Genomic DNA, 21,648 nt, shown 5'->3' on the forward strand with positions numbered 1-21,648 from the left:
ATGGTGACTCTGTCTTCTTCAGGGTGGATTTGATTTCAATCAAATCAGTTTAACTCACTAGTCAGTAAGACTTGATTTGAATCTTTTCTTTTTACAGAAAGACTCATTCTTGCTGGTATAATCTTAATATTTACAACCAGATAAAGGTTTCATTTTTGGAATAATAAATTTTCAGAGTAGTTTTTACAGTTATATCAAAAATTACTGATTTGGTTATACTATTAGAAATACATAGACAGATAAATATGAAATTATTGTGAGGTTTTATAAGTTAACTGTTTATATTTGGACAACTTTTCTGCTGTACTTTATTGGAAGGAGGAAAATAATCATTTCCTTAACAACAATTTTAAAATAAAGTTAACTAAAACTATTACATTATAGCATATGTATCTATGTTTGTTAACTGATGTGGTTAAATGGGTTTGTTTGTTTGTTTTAAAAAAAGACTTAGACTGAGTTTTAGCACATATGAAAAACTGAAAATAAATCCTTAATTCCTGATGAATAGCCTTTGGACCATAATGTAACTTAAATAGAAAACTATCTTGAGAAAGATTTTTCCTCCAAAAGCATTTTATTTTAAAAATATGATTTACCAAATTAAAAAAACTCCACCCTGCTCTATGCTCTTCCATATGTCAAGCAAGATTTCTGCCCCCAACCTGCACTTCTTCCTGCCTTGTCCCATAGTCTTGCCCAGGTCCCATCGGAGCACCACTTACCCATCAGAAAATCCAATATTTTTTTTTTTAAACCATTGATTTTTATCCACCCTGGTCTGCTTCTTCCTAGGGGTGGCCAGAGCTTTCCTTGTGTCACTCACAGCTGGCGCCCCACCCAAGGGGCGGGCGTCCTCTGGCTACAGGTGTGAGCCTACGTGTGAGGAGGCATTGGTGCCGCCTGCTTACGGTTGCCTCTCTTGGGGTTTTAGGAGGAGCAAATACGATATCCTCATGGAGAAGCTGTCCACTATGCTGAGCAAGCGACCTGGTCATATGGAGACGCTGGCGAGCATAAGGGAGGAATTGGTGAGCACCTGCCTGTTCTTCCATGCGCTTGAAACCCGTCTGCGTGCTTCCGAGCGGGTGGTGCTTGTTTTGCCGGAGTCTTTCTGACGGAGAGGAGCTTCTCAGGTGGTGTTTCTTCCCCAGGGCCACAGGGGCATTTGGGGGTGCCGACCCATAAAGGCCCCGTCTGCCCTGCTGTGTTTCGCCTCCAGCGAGAGCCAAGCAGAAATGTGTCTATTCTCTCTGTGGGCCTTTGGAGCAGCCCTTGTTTTCTCTCGCTTCTTGAGCCTCCAAGGAGGGTTGGGGGCTTGGCATGAGGCTTATGGGGGAAACAAGCTTGCCTGAAGTCAGTTGTGGTCAGCCCTAAAACTGATTCTCTCTCATTGCATAACGACAGGGTCTCTGTGAGAAAACGTTTAAGCGTCTCTATCAGTATATGCTGAATGCTGGCTTTGGAAAGATTGTGACCGTGCCGTTACAAGACGTTCGCCCTGATGGAGGTCCCTTCAAGACCAAGAAGGGTAAGAGGGCACCTCACAGCTTCTGGAAGGGGGTTAGGCTGCCTTGGCACTGCCATCCTTTCGCAGAAGAGTAGCCTTGTAAGTCGCTTTGGGGTGCCTTGGACTAGATAAAGCAATTAACAAATCTTATTTTATTATTATTGCTGCTGTTGTTGTCCTGCTTCCAAGTGAAGGGGGAGGGCCCTGTGGAAGCTCTTGCCCCCACAGTACTTCTCTCTAGATCAGGGATGGGGAACTTTCAACCCTCCAGATATTGCTGGACTCCATCTCCCATCAGCCCCAGCCACCAGGGCCAATGGATATGGGAGTTGTAGTCCAAGAACAGGTGTTTCCTGTCCCTGCTCTGTCTGCAGGGGGCTGAACACTCCGTGTTAAAACTGGGGCTGGAATGAGGCCTTTTTTAGGCATATCACCCCCAGATGCACAATTTCTTGAGGTTCTTTTATTTATTGTTTATTTGTTAATTTTATTTATTTGCTTAATTTCTATCTCATCTTTCCTCCCAAAGGAGAAAAATTTGGGGGGAAAGAAAGGTAATAAGTAAAAGAAAGTAAGATTAGCAAAAGGATACAATTAAAAATAAAATAAAATACTTGAAAACAGTTGTGTATCCTGATAGCTGCATCTGCATTTCATGCTAGTTGTGTTTGATTTGTTTGTGCTTTGCCTGGAGCTGCCAGTTTTCTGCCTTGCTAAGTCTCCTTTTGTGTTTTGACAAACTGGGGGGGTATGCTTGTTCATTTGCTCCCAGGAACTGACGTAATGGTTCGCTGCCTGAAGCTAGTGAAGGAGTTTCGGAAGAAGGTGGATGATTACCATGACGACGACGACGAAGAAATGATCACCAAAGCCGTGCAGCCTGTGGACATTGTCTACGAGAAGGATATGCTGACTCAAGCGTATGAGCTAAGTAGGTAAATGGCTCAGGCCCCAAACATCTCAGGTGCTGGGGTCAGTAGAGGGGGCATCTTGGCAGTTACTTCACCCTCAGAAGTTTGGGGGCCGTGGCCCGAGAGAGAGCCTTACCTGTGGTGGCCCCTGATCTGTGGAACTCCCCACAGAAGTGTGCCTGTCACCTTCATTAGACAGCTTTCAGCGAATGCTGAATACACACTCTTTACCCTGGCCTTTGACACTTAAGGTGTATATTTTTAGGATCCGTCCTACCCTTCTGTCCATCTGAACTCTCCTACCATTCAGCATCTTTGGGGGGACCTGTTGTTGTTTAGTCGTGTCCGACTCTTCGTGACCCCCTGGCCCAGAGCATGCCAGACACTCCTGTCTTCCACTGCCTCCCGCAATTTGGTCAAACTCATGCTGGTAGCTTCGAGAATACTGTCCCACCATCTCATCCTCTGTCGTCCCCTTCTCCTTCTGCCCCCCAACATCGGGGTCTTTTCCAGGGAGTCTTCTCTTCTCATGAGGTGGCCAAAGTCTTGGAGCCTCAGCTTCAGGATCTGTCCTTCCAGTGAGCACTCTGGGCTGATTTCCTTCAGAATGGAGAGGTTTGATCTTCTTGCAGTCCATGGGACTCTCAAGAGTCTCCTCCAGCACCATAATTCAAAAGCATCAATTCTTCGGCCATCAGCCTTCTTTATGGTCCAGCTCTCACTTCCATACATCACTACTGGGAAAACCAGAGCTTTAACAATATGGACCTAGTGTTATGCTTTCCCTCTGCAGTTGAAAGCTGGGGGACCAAAGGCATTTCTCAAGCTGAACTCCGAGCCGCCATGAATGTGGGGAAGCTGGAAGCCAGGATGCTCTGCCGCCTCTTGGAGAGATACAAAGTGATCAAGGTAACGCTTGTCCCGGCCTCCGCTGCTGGCCTTGTGCACGGCCCCCTTCCCCAGCGTGCAGGAAATGCCAGGTAAAGGCTGAGAACAGTCTTGATCCTTGCTTAGGGATTCATGGAAGACGAAGGCAGGCAGCGGACGACCAAATACATCACCTGCACGTTTGCGGAAGAGAGCGACCTCAGCCGGCAGTTTGAGCGGGAGAAGGCCCGGAGTGAGCAGCTGGCCATGGCCAGCGTGGTGGTGGCCCCCGACGACTCCTTGCCTGGGGAGGAGCAGCTCTCTGCCGCCGAGGAGGAGGAGGAGATGCCTCCGCTCTCTGAATCGGAGAACGAGGAGGAGGCGAGAGAAGGCGGGAAGCCGAGGAACGCCAGCTCAGCGTCACTGCTCAGGCTCAGTTTCCGAGGAGGAGGCAGCCCGTGCCAGTCGACGCCAGTGAAAGGCACAAGGGGTGAGCTTTGGCCAAGAGGGCCACTTCCTTCCTCAGTGGCCCTGTTAGGCTCTGTGTCTGTCTGACTGTCTGTCTGTCTGCTTGCAGCCTTAAGGACAGCAAAGTGGTTTGTGATGTTGCAGAAATTGCATGACTCTGGAACAGAGTTTTTAATAAGGTCTGAGTGCTGAGATCTTTATCTGTACAAAGGGGGCAGGTGGATGGGCTTCCCTCACAACCGGTTGTGCTTAATTAGGGGGGTTAGGCTTGCTCAAGATCGCCAGAAATCCATGATCTCTCTAAGCATCTGATCCATTGCCTGTGATACAGCAAAGCTTGCAACAGTTGCTTGGTTGTGTTGCTGACCAGCTATGTGTTTCCTCTCCCTCTCTGTCTTTTCTTAAAACTAGCCAAGAAATTGCTAGCTCCAAGGACCCTGGGGAGGAAGCTGTCTCCGTTGTGCCCTTCTGAATACCCAGAAGAGCTTCCTGAACACATGGCAAATGATGATTCCGCTTTGGACACACTAAAGCAGGAAAGCGGCCTCTCAAATTGTGCCCATTTTATAGATCATACTGGTGATATGGCAGTGGTTGAGGAAGTCAAGCTGGAGACTCCCAAAGTAAGAGGCCTTAAAGCCTAAACATTTACTGTTAGTGTGTATGTTTTGGCACAATTGGGGTGGAGAGTCTTTCGCAAGGTGTGAGCTGGGACGGGGGGGACCAGAGTCACTGGAGGCGGGGTCACCTCCCTTGCCAAGCCTGCTATGGGCAGCTTGGACATGCCTCGGAGGGCCACTTTTGCTGTGGGTTGGCTGATGGAGGAGTCAACGTCAGGCAATTCAGCCTCAGGGAGTGAGAGGGGATGTTCCTGGGGGCTTTTGCGCTGGCATTTCCACAACACAGTGGGCATCAGAAGGTGGCACAGCAATACATTTATAAAAGGGGAAACCAGTGAAATTTATAAAAGTAGAAATGGAGGATCAAGAAGATAATTAAAAGAGGTGTGGGGAAAGGAGACAACGGGTGGATGGTTCGCAGGCTATGAAGGACTTGCTCACAAATTTATTGACAGCTGCACAAATTATGATAGCTAGGAAGTGGTAGGGGCAAGCAGATTCCAAAAGTGGAAGAATTGTAAAAAGAGGTGTGGGATGTAGCTATTAAAGATAAATTAACATGTGCCATTAAGGTAAGATGGGGAATATATCCTCAAATATTAATCTGAGGAGTTATGGAGGGTGTTTGTAGAATTTGTACCGTTGAAATGGAAAGGGGTCAAAACACTGCAAGAGGTGTTGAAATTTTGGGAAGTTGGATAGTTACAATGGAATGGTCTCAGGGGTGGGGTGCACATTTTTATTCTTATTTCTTTGTTTATTACTTTGTCAAAATAAATAAAAGACAAAAGAGAAGGTGGCAGTGCTTCTGCACTGGTCCAGGAAGTGTATCAATCTGTCCTGAACCTCTACTTCAGCAGAGGGCACTTGTTTCACACACCAAAGGTTCCAGCCACAGAGAGCCAGGAGTGCCTCGCAGGCCTTGCACACCATGTCTCACCTGGGCGTTGAAACCTGTCTCATACCCAGGGGGCACTAACTCCTAGGGCCCCAACACTCTCTCAGTCTGGGTGCACTGAAAGTCTCGTGCATGGTCAAGAACCTGTGCACTTCTTCCCAAACTCACAAACTTCAGTCCAGCCCCAAAGCCACAGTCCCAAAGGGTGGATTCCCCCCGGGGTTGATGCCACAGGCTTAGCCCACTAGCAAGTCTGCTTTTAGGGCTGCCGGGGCTGCCAATCAGCCAAGCAGCTGCTGAGCCCCAGCTGTAACAATCAAACTTGGCGGCTCTTGCTTCAGCCTCTACAAGTTCCACCCAGTTTCAGCTACAGGGGACCCACAACTTACACGTGGTTTACTTTCGCGATTGCAGCTTTGTGCAGGTACCTGGACGATAACCTTGATGTAGGTTGCTGTGTGTGGAAAGGAAGTGGGTGTGCAGAGGAGGGTGGGGTGGCAGCCAGTTTGTCCAGCTCCCGCTTTCTCTCTCACTGCCGGGGGCTTCACTTTTGGTTTCCTTGTCCCGAGTGTGGCGTAATGAGCATCTGGGCGGCAGGATTTCACCTGGCCTCTATAAACTGTGGTTTTCTGCCCCTGTGCCAGAAAAGCTGTGATGTCAAGAAGAAAGAGAAGGGCTGGCGAGCCTCGGGCGTGGAGCGGTCCCACGAGACCTACCGCCTGCTGAAGCGCCGCAACCTCATCATAGAGGCTGTGCGCAACCTCCGCTTGATCGAAAGCTTGTTTGCGTAAGTCAGGGGTTTGGAAGCGATCGCCAGCTTTTCCCCCTTGCCTGCCCGGCAGCCTGCTGCCTGCTCCACCAGGGCACATTCCACAGGGAGTGAGTTGGGCTCCTTGGAGGAAAATGTGGGATTGGACGCAACAATAAATAAGTGTGTGTCTGCCTTGTTACAGCCTTCAGAAGATGATAATGGACCAGGAGAAGCAGGAAGGGGTTTCCACCAGGTGCTGCAAGAAGTCCATTGTCCGCCTAGTGCAGAAGCTCTCCCAGGAAGGCCTCCTGCGCCTCTTCCGCACCACGGTCATCCAGGATGGCATCAGCAGAAAGGTACACCGCCTGCCAAGGCTCCCCCTGGCATGTTCGCGTTGCCCATCCGGGTGATATTGGAGGTGCAAATCTTTTCCAGCTAGTGAATTTGGGGAAGGGTTGAAGTTCAGTCGTCCTAAAGCAGTGGTTCTTAACCTATGGGTCCCCAGATGTTGTTGAACTACAACTCCCATCACCATTAGCTAGCAAGGCCAGAGCTCAGGGATGATGGGAGTTGTAGTCCAACAACATCTGGGGACCTAGAGGTTGAGAACCGCTGTCCTAAAGGGTCTCAAGGTACCCAGTGATAAGAAAGAGACAGCAGCCTGAGTCCTCTGCCGGGGAGCCACTGCTGCTCATAGAATCATGAAATTGTGGAGTCACAAGGGACCCCGAGGGCCATCTAGTTCAACCCCCTGCACTGCAGGAATCGCAGCCAAAGCATCCCTGTGGGATGGGTTTAACTGCGGTTTCTCCCTCCCAGCTCCCACACGTGTGGGTTGAGCAGAGTTCTAAACTCCCAATCTTGGCAGAAAAATTAAAAGCATAGGAATTGGGCTGTAAAACCTTATTCTGGGCAAGTCCAAAGCTGGCTCTCCCTTTCTTGCCCGTTCAACAACTTGTAAGTTTAAACAAAATATTTACTTACTTTATAATCATGCATTGGTTCACAACAATAGCAGCAGTAAAACCAATGTAGGCAAAATACTTTTATGTACTGTATAACCAGCTCCAAGCACCTGCCTAAAGTTGGAGCACCCGCCACTGGTCAAAGGAAGAGGAACAGGAAGTACTAGATGCTCCTTTCTTTCCAGGAGAGGAGGGGAAATAACATCACACAGAGCCTGCTCTATCAACTGTATGTCTATGGTCTGAATATCTGTCTATTGGCAATACGGCTGTGTGAAATTTAGCCCCTTCTCATGCTAACTGACCAGAATATGCACGCTAGGTTTGGCTGCTAATCTCCCGCACTTCCAACCTCTTGTTTAAAAACTTCCGGTGAGTGGGAGTCCACCACCTTCTGTGGGAGCCTGTTCCGCTGTTGAACACTTCCATGGCCAGAAAGTTCTTCCTGATGTTTAGTCGGAGTCCCCTTTCTTGTAACTTGAACCCAACAGGCAATCCTAGATGGACAAGGAATCTTACCTGCTCTGAGGGGCCAGTCTACTCTGCTTGTCTCAGCAGCTTAGCTAGCTGCTTGGGTGCCCGGGGGTGGGGGGCAAGGTGCCTGTGGCGCCAGAATCTCAGTGCCTGAGTCCTGTTCTGCTCCGAAGTCATGCAGGCCCATGTCGCTTTTTTGGGCAGCGCAGAACCTGCAGGTGCCCAAGTCACCACGTCACTCCCAGGAGAGACACGTGGCTTGGGGATGGTAAGTGCTGCCCCCCACGGTGTACCCAGTGCCCTCCCCCCCAGCTACACCTCTGGCTTGATTGTGGGCCGTGTGTGTGTCCTCATCCTCACCTGGGGAAAGTCCTTGGCATCTTGTCCTCCAATGTTTTAATTCAGCCTCCTCTCTGAAGACTCGGCCCACGGCTTCTCCCTCTCTGCTCTCAGTACTGGCATTGCCACCTGCCTGTTAGAATTCCTGCTCTATGTTTGCAGTCATGGGATTGTTGTCTTTCACATGACAGTATATGTTTTGACTCCACAGAGTGGGAAGTGACGGAGACAGGATGTTTGTGTTACTGTGCTTCGTGAAGTGGAACTATTGTCCTTTGTTCTTTTTCTCTTTGCTGTCTGATCCTAGAGAGAGAAGGAGCCATGTTGCAGTGCTCCATGTGTGTTTATATGTAAATAAAGTAGATTAGCCAAAACGCTGAGTTGCTGAAGTCTGTCACGCGCATGATGCGCAAACTCTGCGGATCCACCGGTGTCTGTAGGCATCGGTCGCTGTGATGTTCGGGCTGAAGAAAGCTTTTGAAGCTCCCGAACAACCGACCAGGAGGGAGGGAACATGCCAGTCGGGCATGTGTCTCTGCCAGGGTCCTGCTCGAGTGTAGGCTGAACTCCTGACAGCCTCCTCTCTGAAGACTCGGCCCACGGCTTCTCCCTCTCTGCTCTCAGTCCTGGCATTGCCCCCCGCCAGCGCCTCCCACCCAGAGTGGCCGTTCCTCCTAAGTGGCCTTGGGCTGGAGCTCAGAAGGCTGCCTGGGGCCTTGGGCAGAAGCAAGGTGTCTCCCAAGGAGCTTCACAGACAGGAAGGGGAAAGGGCTGCCCTCAACACCGTGCCTCTTTTGCTCGGCCTCTCCTCACCAAGCCTGCTACTGTGTCTTTCTCTGCCTCTGCTTGGCAGGTGGAGTTTGTAGTCGACCCCTCGGTGAATCCCAGCGACCCACTGGTGAAGAGCGCGATTGAGCAAGTTCGCTTCCGAATCTCCAACTCAAGCACCGTGAACAGGTAGGTGGCGGGAGGAAAAGAGGGTGGCAGGGGCTGCCAGCATGAGCTGGGCAGGCTCTGACTGGCAAGATTTCCAAACAACAGGAGGGCGTTCAAAACTGGGCAGCTCCCTCCCTCCTCCACCCCCTGGTGATTTGGGCTGGTGGACTGAGATCTCTTATTTATTTTATATGTAACGTATGTACTGCTGTGTCATAGAAGTACATTGCAGTGGTTCACAACAATATAAAATCATAAAACCATGTAGTAAAATCATAAAAAGTTGAAATCAAAAGAATTTTAAAAAAAAACAGCAGTAGACCATTGGTGTGTGTGTGCTCTTAATGGCCTGCCTAGGCCTGGCGGAACAGAAAAGTGGAACAGAAGGTGCTCACTGAATCTAGTGGCAGGGTGTTCCACAGGACTGGTCCAATGACACGAAAGGCTTGATTTCTCTTCCCTCTGGCACCCATTCCCATGACACTTACCTAGAGGAGGTGCTTTCCTCCTGCCTACTTCCTGGTGGGGGGAGCCCCACACTTGTGGGGTTTCTGAAACGCTTTCCAGTGCTCTACAGACACCAGTTGTCCCGCTTGTGGCTCGAGGAAACGGCAGGAGGCAGATGGCTGCAGAAGAGCCATGTTCCTAGCTAGTTGTTCAGTGAATATTGTGGTGTTTTTGGGGACTGAGCATTGGAGCCTGCTTTGCAGTTTCCCAACACTGGTGCCTAGCTTCACTTTCCCTTCATAACTGCAGGATTAAAGTCCCACAAACGCCAGTGTCTCAGGAGAGTCTGGATGAAGGAAGCCAGGAGTCTGGACTTGGGGGTGCCCTGAGGGAGATGGAGGGCTGCTTCTCTCTTTGCAAACCAGAGGCGGCTGGCAGAAAGGCGCGCGCTGCCAAGTTAAGCTACCACCCAGTCACAGGTAAAGGCCTTTCCTGCTTCTGCTGTTTCCAGCTTCCTGAATTGGGGGGTGGGGGTGGTTCTGTGCAAGGAGTGGTGGGCAGTAGCTCCTGCCTGTGTCCCTCCAACGCAAACCCTCTGCTTCTCTTCAGTGCCAGGCCTTGGGCGCTCCCTGGGCTTCCTCCCCAAAATGCCTCGCTTAAAGGTGGCCCACCTCTTCCTCTGGTACTTGGTTTATGGGCACCCTCTCAGCGCCCAGCAGAGGAGATGGAGCTGCAGCCAGGAGGCAGCGGACAGCCTGCAAGGCCTTGACTCCAGCCTGCCTGGCGGGACGGAAGAGAAGGAGCCGAGAGCAGCAGCCGGGAGCCAGGAAGGCTGCGAGGCGCTTGGGGACCAGGCAGGTGAGGAATCGGGAGCAAGCAGGGAGTCCAGAGGACGGCTCGATGCTTGGTCTGAAAGCATTTCTCCGTCGGTTCATATCTGAAAGTATTTTGAATAAAAGCAATGAAACTGTATAATAAAAAGAGAGTGTAAATCAGGGGTCAGCAAACTTTTTCAGGAGGGGGCCGGTCCACTGTCCCTCAGACCTTGTGGGGGGTCGGACCCACCACCTCCCGAAAGCACACACACACACCCCGCCTATGCCACTCATGCCACAGCCGCTGACGCTGCCTCGTCTTCCGGAGCGTCGGTGTCCTCTCTCTTGGCAGGGCACAGAGCCCATGCCGCTGGCCTGGGCGGTGGAGACAGACTCCGCGCTCGGCCACTTCCACCTGCTCGGCCACCTCAGCGGGAAGGAAGGGTCAGCACTCAGAGGCATCCACGGCTCCTGATTGGCCTCAGGAGCTTCCTGCAGCCAATCAGAAACTGTGCCAGCGTCGCTGCCCACCCAGAGGCATCTGCGGCTTTTGATCCTGCAGCCAATCAAAAGGCGTGCTGGGTCGCGGAAGTCAGTCTCCGCGTGGCAAGGCCTCTGCGCTGCGCCTGTTTAGCGCGGGGACTGACCGCAAGGTTCGCGGGCCGAATTAACGAGCCTGGTGAGCCGTATCCGGCCCATGGGCCTTAGTTTGGCGACCTCTGGTGTAAATACTAATAACAGCATGCTACAAACAGGAGCTCAGCAATCAGTCAGGGGAAGCCTGGGCAAAAAGGTTCCTGTTTACGGGTTGCCTGAAGCAGCTGATAGGGCAAAGGGATGGGCTTCATTTCCACAGCACGGGTAATGGTGGGGAAGGGCCCGTTTTTGGGTCACTGCCCTGCCGTGCCCAGGAGGGTGCAGGACCACCAGGAAAACAGTCCCAGGGCATCTAAGGGCTCTCCTAGGGCTCTGCAGGGGCAGCAGCAAAGGGCTTTCACAGTCTTGGCCACTGCTGTGTGCTTCCATGGGAAGATGCACGCATGAGGGGCTGAGTGTTGTGCACATGCTCCTGGGAAGCATCCTCTGAGTTCCTGACGGCTGGGCTTTGTTCAGTCGGGGAGGCCTCCAAGTGATGTAGTAGCAGCAGCAGCACTGTGGACTCTGGGCAGCCCCAGTGCCTCGGTTGGGATCAGCCGCAGGGAGCCACCTGTGACCTCTGCCCAGCTGTGGAGCCAGCCTGGGTTGTGACATCTTGAGGGGCGGGGGAAGGATTCAGGAAGCCCTTCTGGAGCTTGCTGACTTCTTTTTCCGCCTCTTCCCTCTAGCACCAGCCACAAGTTGGAGGGTTCCAACCCCCCTCCCCCCTTAACTAAACAAGGGCCCTTCTCAGCTAGTGTCACCTAGGAGCTGGAGTCAATTCTGACATTCCTGTGTCACTGTAGCACACAGTGCAAAATAAATGAGACGTGACCCGAGTATATGCATTTCAGCATGAATGGTGGCGAACACAAGTTGTTCATGAACATAAGAACAACCCTGTGGTCCATTTCTTTCCCCATCCTGTTTGCACAGGGGCCACGTTGTAAAGTTAGAGGGAGAAAAGCTTTTCTCTGTCCACTTTCTTCACACTTCGCATAACTTTATACCGTATTTTTCTGTGTATAACACGCCCCCATGTATAAGACGCCCCCTATTTTGGAAGACTCAAATTTTAGAAAATGGGGGGAGCTTTTTTGGGGGGAGGATTGCCCAGGGTTGTTGAGCTTTTGGGGGGGGGGGATGCTGAAAATCACTAACCCGGATGACTAACGCTCACATTGCAGAAGCTGACGGGCACCTGCCCACTCGCCAGCAAGCACATGCCTAATTGCTGCAGCGGCAGCCAATCAACAGGAAGCCTTGCCACAGCAACCAATCACCCACCCAGTTACCTCCCCCCCATGCACTATCCATGTATAAGACAACCCCTATTTTTAAAAAATATTTTAGAGTAAAGAAATCTCATACACGGGTACAGTACAGTACACCTTTATTGTTCCTTCTTCCTCATCTTTCCTCCTGGGGGAGTCACTCCACCCCTTTCATCCTTTTGGTGGCTCTTTTCCAATTTCTCCCCAGCTCTGCAGTATCCTCCTGCAGGTGAGGCACCCAGAGCTCCCCACAGTATTCCACACCAGAGATCCATGTGTTGGTGTGAATCTCCCTTGAAAGGAGATGGGTCTGTTGCGGCCGTGAGAACCGTTTTCTCTCTTTCCCTTGCAGTGTATGTGGACGACGCCTCGTGGAAGCGGCATGTCCCTCCTCTCCCGCTCCACCGGGAGTTTGGCCATGGGTGGGCTCTCGTCAGCGACATCCTCCTCTGCCTGCCACTCTCCATCTTTACCCAGATAGTGCAAGTCAGCTACAAGGTGCTGGGCTTCAGTTCAGGGATTTCTCTCGGCCGAAAGGCAGCCGCCCCTCGGGGCTTCTGCTCCCAATTTCCTGTCAGTTCTGCTGTGGCTACAAGTTGCCGCCCGATCCTTTGGAGGGGTGGCAGCTAAATCCTTTGGTGGTGGGGCAAAAGCTGCTTGCCCCACCCAGGGGCACCGCTAGCCAAGGCCACGGGCGGAGGTCCTGGGCAGCCTCCTGTGGGGGCCTTTTCAGCTTCCCTGCTGCTGCCACAGCCTTCCTTGCAGTCGTTCTGTTTCTTAACAAAATATCCCTGGGCTTCGCTTAGGAAAAGCAGAAAGTTAGCCAGACTTAAGTTACATTGCAATTTAATTCATAATTTTTAGGTAGATAACCTGGAAGATTATTTAAATGATCCCCTGAAGAAACACACGTTGATCCGATACCTTCCAAGGTCGATCCGCCAGAAGCTCCTTTACAAGAGGTAAGCATCTTCAGCAGGTGTAGATTTGGGCAAAGGGTGCGATTTCAGAGTAGCAGAGAATACCAGAGTTTTCAAAGGTCCTGCTCCACGAGCTCAGAATCCAAACCGGGGCAATATTAGAGCAGTGCGAATCATTCTCTAAAAAGGTAGAACGGCCGTGTGATTTATAAGAGCTGTCCATGTCAAACCAACACCACTCTCATCCTCTGCATAAGGTAAAATTTATGAATGCAACTGCTAAGGAAGAGGTGCAGTAAGATGAAGGGTTCAGAAAGGATCAGGGAGTCAGAGGCACAAATATCAGGCATTGTGAAAGAACATCTCACTTTGTGTCTCGTGTAAAACATTCAGCAAGTGATGTTGGTCCTGCCTCTTTCTCTTCTCCTGCCACCCCCCCCACTCCATTACATAGGGCTTCGTGATCACAGAGTTCAAGTCAGTAGCATAAAAAACCTCAGCTTGCAATATAGTCTGTTCACTAAACAGCCATCCACCGGTGGGCCAAAGCCTTCCTTAGAGAAAGGAGAGGGAACGGATTCACTGCTTTAGCCCCTATTGACCCAGAACATCATCTTGTGGGCAGGGGGATGTCTCTGACTTTCAGAGGTTGCCTTGGTGGTCTGTTTGAATCAGCTCTGAACTAAAAAGTTTTTAACACTGATTGGGAGCCGCCCAGAGTGGCTGGGGAAACTCAGCCAGATGGGTGGGGTATAAATAATAAATTATTATTATTATTATTATTATTATTATTATTATTATTATTATAATAAAACTGGTGGCCTGTAGACACTCCCCACTCCCCTCCTTGGGCCTAGGTCAGAATGTCTTGAACTGGGACCCGGGGAGGGCTGTAAATATTCCAAAGGATGGTTCAAGCTGTTTGAATATGGGATATGTCAGAGAATTATGCATATTGGAAAACCTGCCCGGTCTTTCTCTTCTTCTTTTTTTGTGGGAGGAGAGGGGAGGTGACTGGTGGAGTGCCTGGAAGCTAACTGACAGAAATAAGTTGATGAGTCTCAAGTCCTTAATCTCTTTGCTACAGGAGATACATCTTCTCAGTAGTGGAAAGCCTTCAGCGGCTGTGTTACATGGGGCTGGTTCAGTTTGGACCCACAGAGAAATTTCAAGAAAAAGATCAGGTAAGGTTCCTGCTGCGTATCTACACCTCTGCCGCTTGATGGTCAAAGCAGCTTACTTTTAAAACACACACAATGCCTACAGGAGTAATGAGGGAAACTTCCCCTGTCCCCAGCGGGGAAGGAGATCCCCAGGTGTGGGTTCTGCCTGCCTCCTGTCCCTCCAGACTTGCAGGGTCACCAGATGTATCTGGACAGGTAGAAGAGGCTCCCTTCCCTGCATTGCCTGGTTCCCAGGAGCTGTGCTTGCCTCCCTGTGTTTCTCATCTAGTCTTCTGTTAAACGTTTGTCCTTGCTGATTAACGAGAGAAACCCTTTCCAGAAGAAAAGTGTTTTAGTATGCGGCAGCAAAAGAAGGAAGCACTTTATAAAGATCGACCTATTGTTGCAGAAAGATTTGTGGACTGGAGTCTGCTTTGCCCTGTGTTACCCTCTCAACCTGGGTGGAGAGGGAGAAAAATGCCAACCCTTGAGGCCACATAGGAATGAATTGCAAGGAATGCCGTCTGTGGCCGCTTAGAGGTTTGCAAAAGAAGCAGAGTGCCTATTTGCAACAGCAGCATTTGACGGCAGCCAAAGTGCCCTAACATTGCTAAGCAGTTACCACCTCAAGGAGGCAGAAAAGCCTATAAAAGTAATTGTGGCATGTGAATATCCCAGTTTGCTCCTCTAGTGCAGACTTTGCGACAATTGATTTGCCACTTTTAGAAAAGGGAAGTGGTTGCAAAGCTGTAACGCCCATCTTGAGCCAAGCTAAGCCTCTGTGGGTCCAGGCAGTTGCTGGGCAGGCCGTTCTTGTCCTCATCTGTCTCCGGAGCTGGGATTGTTCCTTCCCAAAACACTGGGTTGCGGCTGGAATGGCCTTGAGCGGCTGCATCATGTTGCTGACCGAACAACTGAGCCTGGCCCAGGGTGGCTCACCCCGGCCACTCTTTTTGCAGGATGGCTTCACAAGGCTTGTGAAGATGCCCCTGCTTCTTCAGCAGTGTTTTTGTGTGTGTGTCAAAGGGTGCCTCCAGAAGGAGAGCACTTGGCTGCTATCCAAACACGCAAGGAAGGGGTACCCTAGTTTTGACTTAACTCCCTAAATCCCTCGAGTCCGTCCTTGCTTGGTTGCTTTGCCCCTGAGCTTTTGTGGGTGTCTTGCAGGTCTTTGTCTACCTGAAGAAGAACGCTGTGATTGTGGACACCACCGTCTGCGAGCCCCACTACAACCTGGCTCAGAGCAGCCGCCCCTTTGACAGGCGCTTGTATGTTCTGAACACTTTGCAAGACGTGGAGAACTTCTGGTTTGATCTGCAGTGCGTCTGCCTCAATACGCCACTAGGTACAGAGCCAGACTCACTAGCCGCTGCCTTCCTGCGCTTATGGCCCCTTCCTGCCTCCTCTCATTCCACCCTCTCCTGCCATATCCTGCAGCTCTCAGCTCCTGCCTCTGCATTCTCTGGCCCATGGCAGAGTTGCTGCTGCTGCTGTTGCTGACCAGCTCCTCCTCTTCCTCCTTTCAGGAATTGTCCGCCACCCCCGTGCCAGGAGGGGCGGAACACAAGCCAGCGAGGCTGGCACCACCCTGGACGTGGCACTGGAGCAAGAGTCAGCAGCCCACAGGCACAACCTTGAGCGCAAGTGCGCCATGCTGGAATACACCACGTACGTCTCCTTTCCTCTGGGGTCGCTTGCTAGGAACGGGGCGTGTTGCAGAGTTGGGGTGTTGCTTTGGCAGGGCAGAACGCACCCAGGGGTGGAGGGTGACTCCCATCTGCCAGCGGAGGCAGGGCTGGTAAAGGGCTCCAGCAGGGAGGAAAAGAGGAGCCCCCTAGGCTTTCTCCAGGTCTTAGCTGATCAGAGTTGAGATGCAGGGGCTTAAATGCTCCTTGGTTGCGCTGAAATGGACGTCTGTGTGTTCTAGAAGAGAAGCGCCATTGAGCCCTTTCTGTGCGGATTCACGCTCCTTGTACAGTCATATATCGGGTTGCTAACGGGATCCGTGCGGGAGGCACGTTCGCAACCCGCAGCGTTCTGAAGCATGCGTTTGACGTGAATCGGCGTTTCTGTGCATGCGCGTGATGTCATTTTGCGCTTCTGCGCATGCGTGAGCACCAAAACCCAGAAGTAACCCGTTCCGGTACTTCAGGGTTCGGCGCGGTCCGCAACCCGAAAACACGCAACCCACAGAGTTCGTAACCCGAGGTATGACTGTAATAGGAGTGCAGCAGATAGGATCAAAAACGATGTAAAAGACTCTGGAAGGCCCATTGGGGTTTCCTACCCCTCTCTTTTTAAAGGCATTTCTTTATTTACGTTTTCAAAGTTAATACAGAAAAGGCCCAGTACAAAAACTAAGCTGTACTACAGCTACTGCTGTCTGGAGGAATCAGGCACCCTTTCCTGAAGTTGGGTTAGTAGCATCAGGAAGTGAGAGAAGTAGGAAGTCACTTGGAGTCATAGAACTGTGGAGTTGGAAGGGACCCCCAAGGGACATCCAGCCCACCCCCTGCAATGCAGGAATCTCAGCTAAAGCAGCCATGGCAGATGGCCATCCAACCTCTGCTTAAAAACCTCCAAGGAAGGAGAGTTGAACACCTTCTGAGAAAGTTCTTCGTAAGGTTTAATCAGAAGTCACAGGAATAGTTGCATGGCAGGACCAAACCTCCCCCCCCCCACACACTCTGTCCTAAGCAGAGCAGAGCTGGCCTTTGAGGATTCCTGGGCTAAGCTGTTCCCTTCACCGTGCCTTTCCCCCCCTTTCAGAGGACGGCGAGAGGTGGAGGACAACGGCACCATTCCTGGCGACGGGCTCGGTGCTGGGGGCTTGGATTCCAGCTTTTACGGCCATTTGAAACGCAATTGGATTTGGACCAGCTACATTATGAACAAGACCAGGAGGGTGAGTTTTTCTTCCTAAACAATTCTTTTTTTAAAAAGGGGGAAAAAAGAAAGAAAGTCTTTGGCTTGGAATCAACTTGATCCCCGCCCCCTCTTTCCTTTTTCCTTTCTCCTTCTGTGATGGAACTCCTGTTTGGGGACTTCCCTGGCTTTTTTTCTGGCCCACATAGGTCCAGTCTGGATAGTTAGCCTTGGTGAAGATTTGACATTTTCATCCCCAAAAAGTTTTTGATTTGAGTTTCTACTGAAATGAGGCTGCATTTTAATGTTGTATTTTAATCTTGTTTTTAAGTTGTATTTTAAACAATTGTTTATATACCTGGTGTTAGCCGCCCTGGGGAGGGCGTCTTGGCTGGGGAGGGTGGGGTACAAATAAATTTATATTTATATTTATTATTATTGTTATTAAAAACTGCCTCCCACCCACCCCAAAATAGATATCTTTTTAAACAATGCAGACAGTTGAAGAAATAAACAGGAATTTTTAGCACAAGCCTCTCTGTGCTAAATTTTGCTTTGACGTGCATTTTATTTTTGAGAGGGAGAGAGAGACTGCTCCCAGAAATCACCTTTTCAGCTACCTGTATTTTCAGTGGCTATAACTGAAATTTATTTCTGAATGGTGCCGTTGTCCGCTAAGCACTGAAATCAAAGGATTCTGAATGTTATGTGTGGCTTTCGGAGACTAAACTACCTGCCACCCCTGCAAAGTCGAAAGGACATTCTGCATCCCCCAGCCTGTTTTGGACAGGTGGGCACAGCGTTACCCCCCTCTCTTGACTCCACAGTAGCATGAGCACAGGGGCAAGAGCAGCCATGCGTTTTCCCAGCATGGAGACTGTTGTGTCCTTGATGGGCAAAAGCTTCTCTAAGAACCTGCTTTGTGTAGGAAGCCCTCAGTTCACTCTGCAGCCCACATGCAATGCCAAAACCACACATTTCCTCCGGTGCTGCCACCTGGATTCGTCCCTCCTCCTCACTCCCAGGCAGGGTGGATTTGATATAAATCAAATCAATTTAAATAACAATTTAAATCACAATTTAAGTCAAGTCACTAGTCAGTAAGACTTGATTTAAATCATTTTTTTTAACAGAAAGACTCGTTCTTGCTGGTCTAATCTTAATATTTACAACCTGATGAAGGTTTCATTTTTGGAATAATAAATTTTCAGAGTAGTTTTTACAGTTATATCAAAAATTACTGATACGGTTAAACTATTAGAAATACGTAGACAGATACGTAGACTGCTGTACTTTATTGGAAGAAGAAAAACAATCATTTCCATAATAACAATTTAAACTATTTAACTAAAACAGTAACATTATAGCATATGTATCCATGTTTGTTAACTGATATGGTTAAACGGGTTTGTTTGTTTTAAAAAAAACTTAGACTGAATTTAGCACACATGAAAAATTGAAAACAAATCCTTATTTCCTGATGAATAGCCTTTGGACTATAATGTAACTTAAACAGAAAACTATCTTTAGAAAGATTTTTCCTCCAAAACCATTCTATTTTAAAAATACAATTTAAAATTTTAAAAATCCGATATTTTTTTTAATCATTTTTCTCAACCCTGCTCCCAGGGCTCTTCCGCGGCTGTTAGGAATGGCTCCTTTTTGGTCAACTGGATGTAGATGTGGCACTTAGGCTTTGCAGGTGGCTGTCAGATGCAGCCGAGCTTGGCTAGGAAGCAAAATCCTCTCTCCAGACTGATCTTGAACCACCTGTGGTCTTTGCATGGCTGGTAACCTGTGTGCTTTGCCCCTAGGAGAACGCTGCTGCTGCTGCTGAAGCTGGGCACATGGTCAGACTGCAGACCTTCCTGACCAAACGCTCTCTGCCGCTGAGCACAAGAGGTAATGGGACTGGGAGCTTCCCTGTGTGTGTCTGGGGTGGGGGGCACAGAGATGGTTGTGCATTGATCCTACTCCTCCAGGGGAATCGGAGGGACGACCCAGCTTTCATGTAGCCATTGTGGGAGCTGTGAAGCTGGTACAGGTCCAAAGAGGCTGTTGTCCTGGGCAGCCCTTACTGCGGAAAAATGCTTTACAGAGCTGGGAAGTGGAGACTTAGATGCAGGTTGACCTTCTTCCTAAATTGCACCGAGACATTTTGGCGGCACCTGGTGCTCCTTTTGAAGATCTCCAGCGGAGCCACTCAGCAATTTCTGTGGTTTGCCACTGCCCCTCTCAGGAGAAGCCAGATCAAATTAAGCCCTAAACAACTCAGGCCCCAAATACCTGTAGGCCGCTTCCTTCCCTACAGACCTCCCCGGGTGCTGAGATTGGCAGAGAGGGCTCTCTCGGTAGTTCCTCAGAGGCTCAGCGGGTGGTGGCCCAGGGCCTTCTCTGTGGTGGCCCCTGAGATGGCAAACTCCCTCCCCACGGAGGTGCGCCTGGCACCATCACTGTACAGCTTCCGGAGGATATTGAGGACGCATCTCTTTACCCTGGCTTTTTACACCTGAGGCGCATATTTTTGGCACCCACCTTACTTTGGTGATCGCAAGTTGTTGTAAAGTGTTTTTAACACTTGTTTTAATGTTGTAACCTGCCCTGGGACCTTAAAGGGCAGGTAATACATAAATAAGTAAATAGTAGTAGCTCAAATAGCTCAACAGCTCAAAAGCTAAGACTTTTTAACAGCTGTGTGTGTGTGCGCGCGCAAGACAGGGTCGCAATTCTTGCGCATGCGCCTGGGAGAGTCTCTTTAGACGGGCAGTTGACATTTCCAGTTGCTGCCTCCCTTTTCCATGCTTTTGGGGCCCCCAGAAGCCCTTCCCTCCCTCCCTGCTGCTCCCCAATTTGCTGCTGGCCAGACAGGCGGCGCCTGTGTGTGTTTTTGCTGTGCATTCCTTGCTGGTGCAGGATTTCCTTGTTGGTTCCCAGGTGGCGGCGGCGGCGGCAGCTCTCTTTGGGGAGACGGGCTGCTGGGTGCGGATCCTGCGGTCCAGAAGGAGGACCTGGAGGTCGAAAGCGAAGCCACGCTGAACAGAAGCCAGAGAGTGAGGGGCGGAAAGAGCCAGAAGAGGAAGCGGCTTAAGAAGGAGCCGGTGAAGAAGACAAGGAAAAAGAGGAAGAAAAGAGGTGGCCTACCTCACTGGGGGCTGGGGGAGCAGGCTGTGCACGGCACTCGCTGGCCGAAAACCACTTAGGGCTCTGAGCGCCATTTTGGTCTGGATCAGGCTTCCCCAACCTCGGCCCTCCAGATGTTTTGAGACTACAATCCCCATCATCCCTGACCACTGGTCCTGCTAGCTAGGGATCATGGGAGTTGTAGGCTAGATTTTCCTCTTCCTTTGAGATCTATATGTCCTCCTAATGGCCTGGGGCAAATCCTCCTGTCTGGCTTTGGGGTCTGGTGGGCACAGGGGGGCCAGAGTGGCTGTGCCCTGGCCTCCCACAGCAGTGGGCCTTGGATGCCCACCTGCCCCCCCCCGCACACACACAGGAGAGGCAGAGCCACGAGCCGTTCACTCACCACAAGTTGCCTCCTTCCTTTCTAAGAGGGGGGCACCGGGGTGAAGAGAAAAAAGCCACGCTACCACGACGAAGCGGACCAGAGCGCCTTGCAAAGGATGACCCGCCTGCGCGTGACGTGGACCGTTCAGGAGGACAGCCTGCTCATGCTGTGCCGGATCGCCAGCAACGTCCTCAATGCCAAGGTGGGTGGGGCAGCGGGGTGGGGGTGGGGCAGCTGATCTCAGCAGCGAGGCTTTGAGGGGGCGACTTGGCAGCCAGCAAGTGGGGAGAACGGGGGGGGGGCGGCTTTGGGCTTGTGTGCAAAGGGTCCAGGGATCCTGGCCTTGGCTGAGCGGGGGCTCCTTTCTATTCTCCTACGCAGGTGAAGGGGCCGTTTGTCCCCTGGCAGGTGGTGCGAGACATCATGCACAGCAACTTCGAGGAGTCGCTGGACAAGACGTGCCACTCGGTGGGGCGGAGGGCGCGCTACATCGTCAAGAACCCCCAGACTTACCTCAACTACAAGTGAGGCGCTTTCCTCGTTTCATAAGCTCTATTGGAAATTTTGAAAGCAGTTACCAAATGCAGAGCGTTGTCTCCCAAGACAAATAACGTGCAGAAATTAAGTCTTGCATGCAGTCGTCCACAAACTTGGAAAACCTTTTTACATGACAAATTCAGCAGCTGTCCTCGGGGTGTGCTTCAGTCTAAAGCAGTAAGGGGATTTCTCCACGGTGGCTGCTGCAGCTGAGACAGGGCAGGTGGCTGTGCCATTTATTGTTAAACGATATAGACCGAGACCAATGGAGTCACACCCACCTTTCATTGTTAATCCTCTTATCACCCTCTGGTGGTGAGTTAAGCGTTTAATAAGTGCTCTTTCTGAGCTTTTGAGGCTGCTGCGGCTTTGAAATTATTATTATATATCTATATCTATCTATCTATATCTATCCCACCTTTTTCCCTGACAAAGGGACTCAATGTAGCTTACAGCTAAAATAGAAACAGCTAAAATCACCAGGGAGTGGGGAAGCAATCATTTAAAAACTATTACTACTGCTACTAATAATAATAATAATAATAACCTAATAATAATAATAATAACCTAATAATAACAGTAATTTTAATATTTGTACCCTTCCCCTCTGACTTGGTTGCTCCAGCCACTCTGGGCAGCTTCCAACAGATATAAGAAAACAATAAAACATCAAAACATCTATGCAGGATACATATAGATATGTATTGGTTTATTAAAACGTACAGATCTTTGCAATGAAAAGAT

At 50.3% G+C, this 21,648-nt stretch overlaps 1 protein-coding gene across 3 annotated transcripts in view; it reads left to right on the plus strand.

Annotated features, from left to right (window-relative positions):
- Positions 1-21,648, plus strand: part of GTF3C1 (general transcription factor IIIC subunit 1) — a 39,479-nt gene that overhangs the window by 4,215 nt on the left and 13,616 nt on the right. Inside the window, exons 5-25 of one of the 3 annotated variants that reach the window (XM_053364069.1) lie at positions 935-1,031; positions 1,408-1,531; positions 2,283-2,441; positions 3,215-3,330; positions 3,436-3,778; positions 4,168-4,379; positions 5,919-6,061; positions 6,228-6,381; positions 8,657-8,760; positions 9,496-9,665; positions 9,796-10,044; positions 12,264-12,409; positions 12,776-12,873; positions 13,919-14,015; positions 15,162-15,339; positions 15,521-15,662; positions 16,764-16,899; positions 18,674-18,761; positions 19,773-19,991; positions 20,412-20,569; positions 20,749-20,891. In XM_053364069.1, the coding sequence (XP_053220044.1) occupies positions 935-1,031; positions 1,408-1,531; positions 2,283-2,441; positions 3,215-3,330; positions 3,436-3,778; positions 4,168-4,379; positions 5,919-6,061; positions 6,228-6,381; positions 8,657-8,760; positions 9,496-9,665; positions 9,796-10,044; positions 12,264-12,409; positions 12,776-12,873; positions 13,919-14,015; positions 15,162-15,339; positions 15,521-15,662; positions 16,764-16,899; positions 18,674-18,761; positions 19,773-19,991; positions 20,412-20,569; positions 20,749-20,891 (3,276 nt within the window). The remainder of the gene's footprint in view (positions 1-934; positions 1,032-1,407; positions 1,532-2,282; positions 2,442-3,214; positions 3,331-3,435; positions 3,779-4,167; positions 4,380-5,918; positions 6,062-6,227; positions 6,382-8,656; positions 8,761-9,495; positions 9,666-9,795; positions 10,045-12,263; positions 12,410-12,775; positions 12,874-13,918; positions 14,016-15,161; positions 15,340-15,520; positions 15,663-16,763; positions 16,900-18,673; positions 18,762-19,772; positions 19,992-20,411; positions 20,570-20,748; positions 20,892-21,648) is intronic. The other 2 variants (XM_053364071.1, XM_053364072.1) reach the window with 2 other exon arrangements.

Source organism: Podarcis raffonei, chromosome 14, assembly GCF_027172205.1.
Source record: "Podarcis raffonei isolate rPodRaf1 chromosome 14, rPodRaf1.pri, whole genome shotgun sequence".
NCBI classification, from domain to species: Eukaryota; Metazoa; Chordata; class Lepidosauria; order Squamata; family Lacertidae; genus Podarcis; species Podarcis raffonei.